Source organism: Glycine max, chromosome 18 (genome assembly GCF_000004515.6).
Source record: "Glycine max cultivar Williams 82 chromosome 18, Glycine_max_v4.0, whole genome shotgun sequence".
NCBI classification, from domain to species: Eukaryota; Viridiplantae; Streptophyta; class Magnoliopsida; order Fabales; family Fabaceae; genus Glycine; species Glycine max.
Genome location: NC_038254.2, coordinates 12,470,453 through 12,482,383, shown reverse-complemented (window position 1 = coordinate 12,482,383; position 11,931 = coordinate 12,470,453). Strand labels below are relative to the sequence as shown.

General features: G+C 34.9%; 2 protein-coding genes across 15 annotated transcripts; one reads left to right on the top strand and one right to left on the bottom strand.

The window, feature by feature from the left end:
• Positions 1-201: 201 nt before the first annotated feature.
• LOC100812339 (uncharacterized) lies at positions 202-9,765 on the bottom strand. 14 transcript variants are annotated; one of them, XR_001385933.3, is made up of 9 exons: positions 9,365-9,752; positions 9,159-9,271; positions 8,674-8,771; positions 8,309-8,589; positions 7,134-7,240; positions 1,407-1,464; positions 1,229-1,320; positions 683-817; positions 202-501 (listed from the first exon to the last, which is right to left on the bottom strand). XR_001385933.3 is itself a non-coding variant. In XM_041011909.1 (7 exons), the coding sequence occupies exons 1-6, from the start codon at positions 9,491-9,493 to the stop codon at positions 793-795; spliced, it is 480 nt and encodes a 159-aa protein (XP_040867843.1). In that variant the 5' UTR covers positions 9,494-9,752; the 3' UTR covers positions 202-501; positions 683-792. The 14 variants fall into 14 exon arrangements, 3 of the variants coding, with proteins under 3 accessions (XP_040867843.1, XP_040867844.1, XP_040867845.1); XR_005889631.1 differs by lacking the exon at positions 8,674-8,771 and having other exon boundaries at positions 8,309-8,368; positions 9,365-9,764; XR_001385931.3 differs by having other exon boundaries at positions 8,674-9,271.
• A 312-nt stretch (positions 9,766-10,077) lies between these two features.
• LOC102664578 (disease resistance RPP13-like protein 4) lies at positions 10,078-11,116 on the top strand. The gene is made up of 2 exons (XM_006603166.1): positions 10,078-10,595; positions 10,705-11,116. The coding sequence occupies exons 1-2, from the start codon at positions 10,078-10,080 to the stop codon at positions 11,114-11,116; spliced, it is 930 nt and encodes a 309-aa protein (XP_006603229.1).
• Positions 11,117-11,931: the final 815 nt, after the last annotated feature.

The following is an 11,931-nucleotide window of genomic DNA, read 5'->3' as shown; positions in this document are numbered from 1 at the left end:
TTAATTTATAACATTTGTTAAATCACCTCAAGTCTCAATTGAATTTCACCCATAATATCAAACTACTGAAAATAGTCAATTTTCATTACCAGCAGCCTCAATGGATTTAATTTCGAAACATGATGTAAATTTCAGGAATTAGTATAAACACAAGAAATAATGCAAGATAACTATCACCATTAATTCCAAGTTCCAACAATATTTTTCAGAAAGAATATCAGTAATTAGCCTAAATTCTGCACTTGGTGAGAGAAAAAGGCAAAGATAATCAAAGTTGGCAACATCAATAAAAAAGTTGTACACAAGACACCACAAATCCATTTCAACAAAGAAATAATGAAATCCTATAGAACTTACTTTATCATTTTTTTTCTATATTATGAATCAGCCAAGCATAAGCCTCCCTAAAATCGTCAAAAACATGAAGTACATCATGTGAATGTGATGTAGAACAATAGAAGGGGCTGGATAAGCTTCTACTGCTGCCCATACACTATGAACCTACATGAGAGATCAAGATAGTGAGGAACTTATTTATAACATGCACAGTAGCATGAAAGGGCATTATATATCTTATTTAAATACAATGGGAGAAATAAAATTGTAAACTCCTAGTGGAAAAAAAACCAAACAACTTGTATCAAATAAATAATCTTAACCCAAATTGTGGTTCGGAAATTACCACATAGAAGGCCTTTTCTTAATTTGTGACTTGCTCGGAGGCTTTTCCATAGGTTCCTTTTCCTTCTTCTTGCTCTTCCTTGAGGTTCGATCCAAAGAACACCAACAACTTTAGCATTTATCTTTTCTCGAGTGGCTGCTGGTTTATGGAAGTTAGTTTTTATTCTCTATATTTCAATCTCACAATGATTAATTGAAATAATTAAATAGACAAGAAGCAAAGTGAATTTCAAACACTTATTAGATACACTAACTCAGTCAAGAAAATGAAAGTAAATCATTAGATTCATATATATACAACATAAGCAAAAAAAAATTGCAAATTTACTCTTATCACAATATCAAAATAGAATTTCAATAGGCATTTTTAAAAGAAATTGCCTATAGTTAAAAATAACTTTGCATCACAATTTAAACTATTCATGACAAATCCAACATATAATTTATATATTTAAATACATTTATTAATTTGAATATTTACAAATGAGAAACAAGAAGGAAGATATGATGGCTATTAGCATGGTATAGATAGTACAAGGACACAAACCTTAAAAGACAAAATAACACCAAGCCTTGCAGCTCAATCTTATGGAGTATCTCTTCCTCTAAGGCCCTTACTTGATCAAGAATATATACCACCTGTTTAAAAAAAAAAGCCTCAGCCTCATTGAAGTTATTCAATAAAGAGTAGTGTTCCAAAACCAGAAAAAAAAAAGATGTCATACTTTTTCCAAAACCAGAGTAGTGTTGCCCAAACCTTTATGAAATCCCCATTCCTTGAACCTGCAGACAATGATAGAGATTATCAATGTTAGTCATACCTGATATTAGCACGGGTATAGAAAATTGGGTCTCTCGTTCCCTTTTTCATGTTTAAAACATGGGTGTTGCTAGGTGCACCCAGCATTATTGTTGGGGCACCTAGCACCCATAGCGAAAAAACAAAGATACCCCATGAGCATTTAAAGTGATTACTATGTACCCAATTGACGTTGTTTGATCCGGGTGTGTTGTAATGTGATCCGCATATGTTATAGTTGATCCGCAAATTAGTTATGGAGGATATTGATCCGCAAGTTTCTCGTGGATCAAGTTGATCCGCAAGTTTCTAGCGGATCAAGTTGATTCGCGAGCAACTGGTGGATCAACTTGATCTGCTAAAAACTTGCGGATCAACTTGATCCGCGAGCAACTTGCGAATTAACTTGATCTGCAAAAGACTCACGGATCCACTTGATCCGCAACTATCAACTTGATCCCCAACAATGAAATATAACTGCGGATCAAGTTGATCCGTAAACTTCTTACGGATCAACTTGATCCGCACGATTTGCCATACACCAGAACAGAACGCACCCAACACTGCGTACCTCGTCTGTCGCCACCGACCACCGCAACGCCTTCACCTTCACCTTAACGGAACCTAACCGTTCACCGAACCAAAACGATCGCAACGAAACAAAAGAATTACGGGGAAGAAGCACTGTGCACGGAGGAGAGAAAACAGCGAAAGAATGCACAAATGAAGCATTGTGCCGTTTAAATTAAAAAGCTTGGTGCCTGGTGCAAAGCACTGTTCATGGCGGCACTATTCATCGACAAGACGGAATGCAGGAGCAGCAGAGGAAGGGGTACTTTGGGCATTTAGAAAATTTGCTGGGTGCACCAACAATAATGCTGGGTGTACCTAACAATACCCTTAAAACATATATCACATAGGAGGTTTGGGTAGAATTTGCATGGAGTTTTAGGTTTATAAAATTGAGAGTAAACTATTGATACTTGTGTAGAACTAACTCTTTTTAGTTAATTTCTTAATTTAATACTTTTTTTAGTCAAATACTAATACAGAATAAACATGTATTCTTTGAGTTCTTACTCAGCAAATGCTGAATGACACATGTCACAAACGTGTTCATCCAAACCCCTTTCAACGTGTTGCTCAAAAACTCTCAAATGCTGCCTTCACCGCTTAGTCCTAATATACTTAACAATAACAATGAGGTAGCTATTAAATATTTACTAGAAGAGATATATCATAGCAAATGAGCAGCACTTGTGACACCCTCTACCCCATACATATTTGTACTAATAATAAAAGAAATAAGAAATCAAACTTAATCAAAAGTTTTTAAAACACATTTAAATACAAGCTTTTCAAGAGGGTAGAAGGCTCACATTCACCTTTCTAACATCATAACAAAACTTGTTCAAATAATTAATAAATTATTTCGGCTCAAAACAAGGTTGTCTAAGACCTCATACAATTAATATAACAACTTATACCCTAATGTCACATCCTATCAGAGCATTGTGTCTCGACGTCCTTTAGCACAACGTTCCTTAAAGCAACTCACCTAGTCATCTGCTCCCCCGAACACAAAGTTCAAGATCATCACAGGATCCAAACAAAAATAACCGAGGGAGTGAATTATCACATTCCTAACTAATAGAGAAAAATAAGACAACGTATAGGTATAAATATTATATAACAAAATACAATTCACTTGAGCATAACTCACGTTATTTTACCACACGTCTCATTCGTTTTCACAACATTCGCATACTCAATAGTCAAAACACAATATCATCAAATCAATCAATAAAGAACAATACACAAGCGTTATGCAACAAATACACTAAGACTCAATCCTATATGTAATGTGGTACCATATCAGTGAAAAACCTCGTCAGGTGCCTAGGAGTACGTGACAAGACAAGCCACACATTAGCAAGTCAAGTCACTCTCACTAGGTAATATCATAGGGAGACCAGTCAGGGTCACAGTGTTTTGCGAGAATGCTCCAACCATATGGGATCAATATAGGCTTAAAGGAGCACTCAAACCGGATGACCCCCAAGGCCTACACTCCGAAGAGTCCGTCAAGGCCTTTCCCTCCTGATTCAGGTCCAACCCAGAAAACATTTTAGCACACAGACTCTATCTATGAACTGTACAAAACACACGACTCCTCAATTGTTCTCAAATATTTTTAACTCGCCGCCCTTTAAGGGTCTTAGCATTAACTCGTCGCCCTTAAAAGGTCTTAGCATTAACTCATCGCCCTTAAAAGGACTTAGCATAAACTCGTCACCCTTAAAGGGTCTTAGCATTAACTCGTCGCCCTTAAAGGGTCTTATAGTCGTGTGATTGTACAATCAACAGTTTATAACTCAATGCACACAACATCTCAATCACGTGCATACTCAGTTTATCACATACACTCGATCTCAATTACAATGGTATAATATCAAAATAGCATGTTATCACACCTCATGAATCATATTCACTTTACATATGAACTATACAATACAGACACTACTAAATTATTTTCAAAATCATTTTAACTCATCGTGCTTGTGATTAAACTCGTCGGGTTCCCACAATGGATCCCATCACAATACTCGTCGTGCAAAACTCGTCGCCCTTAAAGGGTGTTACGGTTATGTGATTGCACAATTTATAGCTCACAACACAATACACATCTCAATATACATGTATTCCACCATTAATCACATGTTCAATTCACCACATACTCACAATTTGAATTATCATTTCATATCCTCAATATAACAATTAATACAAAAGACTATCAAAACCTGGGGACTAAAACCCCCCAAATAATATTACACAATTATATCAAAATCATAGGTCAAAATATACAAATATCAAGAGCACAATTTATCAAGCAACTCTCATCAGAACATCAATATTTTATATGTAATCATAAAGGAAAAATTGCAATTTAATAAACATCCCAAAATAAAACCCCAATTTAATCCTCTAAGGATCCCTACACATGTTCTCACTAACCCCCAATTGTGAATAACTCATCCCTTACCTCTAAGCGGACTCACGTGTCTTCCGACAGCGATAACAACATCTCTAGCGGTTTCCTGAGATTCCTCCAGTTTTTCCTCCGACTGCTCCGATAGAGTTCCCAAACGTTAGCGAGACGGAGAAGGGATTGAAGCCTCCATATGTATTGTCTTCGTGTGATTCCTTTTTCTCTCTCCATGAATATTATCTCATAAATCCCAATAGGGAAGGTGTGTGGAATTGAATCGCAAACCACATATCAAAATTTCATGAAAATCCAATGGTTAACGAAACCGGGATCGTAGTTTTACTGAGACCGTTTTGGGTTTCTACGGGAAAAGAGAGAGCTACGGTGCAAAGGGTTTTACTCTAAGCTCAGACATGATTTTGAAATTCCCAACGATGAGAATCCTCGGAATTGGGTTGGGAACAGGGTGCTCAAATTTCACGACGATCCAACGGTGAATGAATTCGAGATCGTCATTTTTATGAGATAGGTTTGGTGGGCTGCGAGAAAAAGAAAGAGTTTTGAGAGGAGAAGGGGAAAAATGAAAATGAGGGGAAGAAGAGATACCGTCAGTATGAAAACTGACCTAACGCTATTTATAGCTAGGTTTAGTCTATTTATTTATTTATTATTTTATAAAAATAAACTCTATTTTATTCTCTATCAAACAAATAAATAAATACCCTTTTTATTTTCTCTCAAATTATTATTTTAATTAATAATTATATCTGCTTATTTATTTATTTATAAAATCTTATCATTTTTCTAAAACTCTATTTATTTATAAATAACAATTCTTTTTTAAATTAGCTTACGAAAAATGAAATGCACCAAGGCTACAATGTTGTAAGTCTTTTTTAAAGGCCTCACATGTATAAAATTTACTTAACTTGTAAGTCAATTTAAAAATCTAATTTATGATAAGACCGATAAATAAGTTGATATGTTTATTGACTTAAGTAAGTTTATTAATAATTATATTTATAAATATTGTATAAACAACTCGAATGGACTATCATACTTTATAGACTTTTTTCAAGAGCTAAGTTTCATCTAGCTATTTAATAAATAAGTCATGTACGTTAGACCTCATTATATATAAGCCGTGCTATAATCTCCTAATAGCCAACTTATTTCCATTCTTAATGTCCACTATAGAACCTTTAATAGTATTTAAATTAAATTCATAGACTTATTTGTACGTAGTGTTTTTTTATATTAATCAATTAATTATTGGAGATAAAATAGGAAAACAAAAGTTAACTAAGTAAATAATCTATTAACTTTTAAGCACATGTAGTCCTTCCATATAACATTTTTTAAAATTATATATTGTTAGCAATTAATTATTAAGAAAATATTTTCAATCTATTTTCTTTAATTTTCTTTTCTTTCAAAACAAGTGCTCATAAGAAAAATTTTAAACTTTGTTGCTTTTTCTAAAGATAGAAAAAGCCTATTACTGCTGTTTTAAGGGTTGAGCATCAACATAACAGAGGTGTGAAAGCAAATAAATAAACTAGGCTATTAGTACTATTGACTACAATAATGTGATTATGACCATTGTAACAAAACATTTGCATTATAAGACTCAATTATTGGATATCAGTGTAAATGAAATATTTTTACTCTTTGACATTGTTCTAATTTTTATTGTTGTACAGAGGCAGTGATGAAGTTAGAACATGATACATCATAGGAATTATTCAAACCTCCGTCGCTAAACTGATCTTAGTAGGTTTCTCTTTATAATTATTATTATTATTATTATTATTAACTTGGAAATTAAATTTGTTCTAATCATGAAGGAGATGATTTAGGATATTTGAAAAGTAATAACATTTTTAACGAAAAAAGAGTGAAATTGGATGAAATAGTGTAAAGAAACTAGCAGGGTAAATGTGATTTAGGACCATTTTTCCTTTAAATAATAACAATAATTTTTAAATAATAGTTTTCTTAAACAAAAATAGGACCATTTTTATAAACACCCTGCCCCCAGTCACATACACATTTTTTTTACTTATTTTTAAAATAAATATTTTAATAAAATTTCAATTTAATACATTGTTATTATGACTTTTATATATATATATATATATATATATATATATATATATATATATATTATTCCAGTGGTGCATCTTCCACACACCACCAGCAGCTAAGCCAAGTGTTATTCCAATTATGATGTCCTTAACCACACTCGGACCTTTCAAGATAGCATGGACAATCCTAGGACCAGCCATTTAAGCTAATCAATTCTACAAAAGTTACAAAACATTGTGTTATAAATATTTAGATATATTAAGCTTGGATATAGTTCAAAACAGTCCATTAGTATCTACCAAAGGCCACACACAGCTCTTCGTGGGCCCTTCAGGCTCAACGCGAATTGTGTTTGGGCTCTCACATTTCACCCCAACGATATTTTTTTAATCTTTTTCATAACTTTCTTTAATATAAAATAACCTTAGATAATTCGTGTTTTTTAGAACTCATCCCATGATTTCAGTTTTAAGAAAAAGATCTAACCACAAAAAGTAAAATAAAGCCACAAAAAATTCAAATGAAGGTAAAGAAAACAAGCTGACAAGAAAAAATATTAGCAGGAATGAAACGTACCTTTCATGCGGACCAAGGAAATCTGTAATTCATTGTATATAACTCTCCAAATTTGACTTCTGAACAAAAGCAATATCCTTCCACTCAAGACCCATCATTCTCATACACTAAAAAAAGTTAAGAAAAGTAAGTCTTGCATTTTTGGCCCACTCTAGCTATGTCTAAAGTACCGACACCAACCAAACTGGTGTGATGACCACTATTTCAAGCATAAATTTACAAAGCTCACTTCCTTCAAAGAATACATCAGTTATCAATCTCATATTCTGATTATAGAGTGTAATTAAAGGAAGAGGTGCATACACTTATAATGCGATAAATTACGTAGAAATAGAAAGTAATTAACATGAAGTATAGGATATGATCATGTCAAAGGAGCTCTACTAATAATGAAATGGATTAGTCCAAGCTATGTGACACAAGATTATCCTAAACAAGTATTTTTCAAAAACCAGTTACACCAAGGTCCAAGGTAAAAAAGAAGCCTTACAGAGAATGGTCTATTAGTTAATAGATTTTGATACCATGACTACACATCAAATAATTGGACTGGAAGATGCTCAAGAGAGGAACACAATGATTGTCACAAACCATGTAACAGGAATTACATTCGTCACTAATAACTAACAATCATGGTCATTTTACCCAAACAGCGGAAAAGGAAAAGTTATGCTTCAAAACTATTCCTAGTTTATTATATGATGAAAGCTCAACCCAACATCCTGAATCTATTTCTCAATTAGTTAACTTAAACCAAACTGCATATGAAAATCCAAATCAGGTAAGCTTGAGTCATGAAGAATATTTCAGAGTCAGCAGAATTTTAAGTGTTTTGGGGAACATTGATGAGGAAACTTGGCCTGGTTGTCACAAACTTCCTGATTATGGATCAATCTCAATTGGTGAGGTGGAAAATCCTAGTGGTCTTGAAACATGCATGCCAAATATAATACTAACACGTACAAACAATTCACCACAACAAAATAGTAGTTAACGAGCACAATTTCTAAAGCAAAGGGAGATACCAGAGACAAGTAATTCAAACTTCAAGGTACATAACATATACCAAAAAAATAAAATAAAAAAACAAATGCTGAAGTCCGGGATTCCTAAAAAGATCTGAATAGTTTTATATTGAGTAATTTTAAAACATTACAATGGCAGAAAAATTTTACCTGAAACTCCCGTACTTTAAAAGTTGGGCTGAGAATTGCACACATAGTCCACCTAGGCTCCTTTTTAAAGAACTCTGTCAAAATTTTGTTAATAATAATAATAGTAGTAGTAGTAGTAGTAGGTAAAACACAAGCATTTGCAACAACAATTACACAAGCAGTCCTAAGTTTATTTTCACACGAATCTTGTCTGCAAACCTATATTGGAGGCCAAAAATTATAAGATATGATAGTAGCAGAAATTGCATCCATGGATATTGCATTGTCTCTCACTTCAAGACCTGAGGGTGCATCACCAATTTATTTGTTAAAAAGACTTTTTAATACATACTATGAGGAAGGTGAAGCAGTTAATCAATACATACTATGAGGAAGACCTAAAGGAAAGCTTCTACCAGTCTGAGATAGCCAAGAGGTTGGAGAAACAGCAGAACACCTCTGATATAGATTGGGAAATTATCTTCTACTTGTATCGACAATTAACACAACAGTATTATCAAGAGGCTAAATGGTGCACAAATTTAGAAAGCAAAATCAAATAGAGTGAAGCTTTTTAAATGATTTTGAAAATCCCAAATTCGCCAATTAAACTCAAATGAAAAACTGCTAGTTGCCTAAGAAAAATACCAAAGCATGGGTCCTAATTAAATAAATAGATAGACTAAGTGTATTAGTTTTCTCTTCTTAATTTTAGCAGTGCACTCACAATTCACAAAGCTTATTCGAAAGCGGGAAGAGAAAAAAGAAAATCCATAGAAAAACTAAACCCAAGCCGAGAAGCAACTCATGGTTTGCGAATACTTTTGAAAAGGAGAGTATTAGAGGCTAGGAGAGGTGCAGCAGAGAGTACCCGGTGAAAGCGCTCGACAACTTTTGAAAGTCAGACACGACATCATTCTCGCCGCCGCCACCGTGCTGTGCAGCGGCAACATCGACTGCACGCATCTCAGCTCCTGCAAAATCCTGCAACAGACCAACGACAACAACCACAAATCGATAATTCTAAGGCTTGTTTGTGATTAGGAGCAAAAAGAACATCGTAGGACGAAGGGAAACCTGGCCAATAAGGATTGGCAAATAGGAGAAAAGGAGGAAGCTGGTTTGGAGAATGAAGAAGCGCGAATGTTGGATTTGATGGCTGATTTTATAGATGAAATTGATGTTCGTTGCGCGATTCTGCTGCATGCGAAAGCCATTGATGATGAGATCAAATTGGAAGAGGAACCGAAACAAGGCAAGGAAGTGTTTAGGGTTTTGCTTTTTGTATAGATCTAAGAAGATGATGGTTTGTTTCTAGGGACAGAGAAGAGAAAGAGGCAGCAAGAGTGAACCGCCTCACTCAGTGCCGCAATGAAGAAGCGCAACCAGTGCGCTACCCGAGAGAGAGAAAGCGAGAATATCAAGGAAAAAGAGTAACAGCTGTATGATAAGAGAGAGAAAATGAAAAAAAGTGTAACAATACAAAGACGGGTTTGGAAGACCGTCTTTGTACATCATTCAATTACGGCGGTTTTCTAAATAACCGTCCTTAAACTCATAATTTATTACAATATTGCCACTGAATACTTTTCAAAAACGGTCTTTGGCCAACCGTTATAGTTGAGCTGTCGTAATAAACACTTTTTGTAGTAGTGATAAAAAAAGCTGTCAATTCGAACAAATCCCATGAAAGCAGTGCCTACATTGTTGAAGCGCCTGGTGAGAGTAGAAAAGCAAGCGAATTTGAATGATTTGAAGTCTGAGTTGACTAGATAAATGACCTGTTTTGGATGGTGAAGAAGAATGAAGAAGAACTCCTTGACACGTTGGCGGTTATTGATGGCTATATTCGCAAACAAAACATACGTAAGTTGACGGAAGAGGAGGGACACATTTTCCAGAAAATAAGGATCTCAACTCAAAAGTTGCTGCCTGAAGGTGCAATCAAAAGCATGGAAGCTCCAGATGAGAAGCCACTTCGATATACTTGGGCCTTTAGTCAAGTTTCAAAAGGTCGGGCCTTGGAAAGGTTTAAGGTAGAATATAACAAGCTTCATCCTGTTCAAAAACGTTGCTTTTTGTCTCTCTTACATTTGCCCGAAAGTGTTATAAAGAAAATGAATATAATTCTCTGGTGGAATGGACTGGGTTTGGTGGAAAATACAACAGAGCAAACAGGAGAGAAAAATGGCGAGGATGTGTTTGAAGTGTTGGTGGATTATGGAGTAATTGTTCGAGTTAATTTTAACAGTTATCCAGAGATTAGTAAATGTAAAATTCATCCTCGGGTTCGTCCAGTGTCGGTGAGGTCATTGTATCAAAATGATGAAGTGCAGCTTTTTGGATCTTATTCACAAATAACATCGGTCCTCATTTTATGGCCATGATACTAGGTATGATTGTTTAGCACTTGACAGACATAAAGTTAAACTCAGTGATGGGTTTTCTAACCATTGTAAAGCTGTTTATATTGTTGGTGCGAGTTATTTTAATCTTGGACCCCAATGGATGGCCAAAATGGAACATTTGGAGGTGCTTAAACTTGGTCGTTGGCTGCATGGTTCACCAAAACATGTTGAAGTGGAGAGTGAAGAATTCCTGAAGCAGTTAGGGAATCAAAAGCATTTGAGGCATCTTAGCTTTTGTGGGATATCATCAAAATCTGTGCTGCCACGCTCCATTCTTAAACTTGAGAGTCTAGAAACTCTAGATCTCAAAGCTTGTCATTATCTAGAAACATTACCTGATAATATTGCTTCATTGAGAAACCTCAGACATTTGAATTTGTCTCAATGCTACTTGTTGGACAGAATGCCCAAGGGGATTTAGAAGTTGACAAAGCTTGAAGTACTCAAGGGATTTGCATTAGGTAGTTCGAGCAATACTCCTTGCAGAATATCAGATCTTGCTGCAAATTCGGAAAGACTGAAGCGACTCAGCATACATATAGGAAGTGGGGCTGTGATCTAAGAAGGAGAGGTTGAAAGCTTGAGAGAACTGTCATCACATGAGCATCTCAAAATATCATGGGGTGTGTCAGACACAAGGTACGGTGATATTCCAATCAGTTTGCCTTCAGAGTTAAAAATGTTGCAACTTGAAGGCTTTCCTGAAAAGAATTTTCCAGAATGGTTGAATATTCATAGTAAGCTATCCAGAAAATTTATGTCACTATCTACGATAGGAGGAAAACTTGAAAGTATGGATATTCTCAAATATGTTTACCAGTACATGGGGATCCTAGCTAGGTTTCAAGCATTTGATTCTTGACACACCAAATTTGGAAAACAAATTTGGTAGTTTGGTCTACGGAGAAATAAAAGATGTTCCAAACTGTAGAGCTATTGTTTAAAAAGAAGATACATGGGGCGTTATTGTTTAGAAAAACATATTTTTCATCATGCTATTTACACAATTGTATTGCTTATTCATCAGTTTTTGTCAAGGTCACGAGATTTCCCACTTCTCTCCATTCAGGCCTCAATCATTTTGCAATATATAATATTGTTTCTGCTTTCATCAAATTTTCGCAAGTTCTCCAAATCTTACACCACTCTGTCCCTAAATCTCATTGCAAAAAGGGTACTACATATATGTCTCGTGGCTTTTTCCCCCCACAGCGGTGCGTGCAATTGTGTACATTC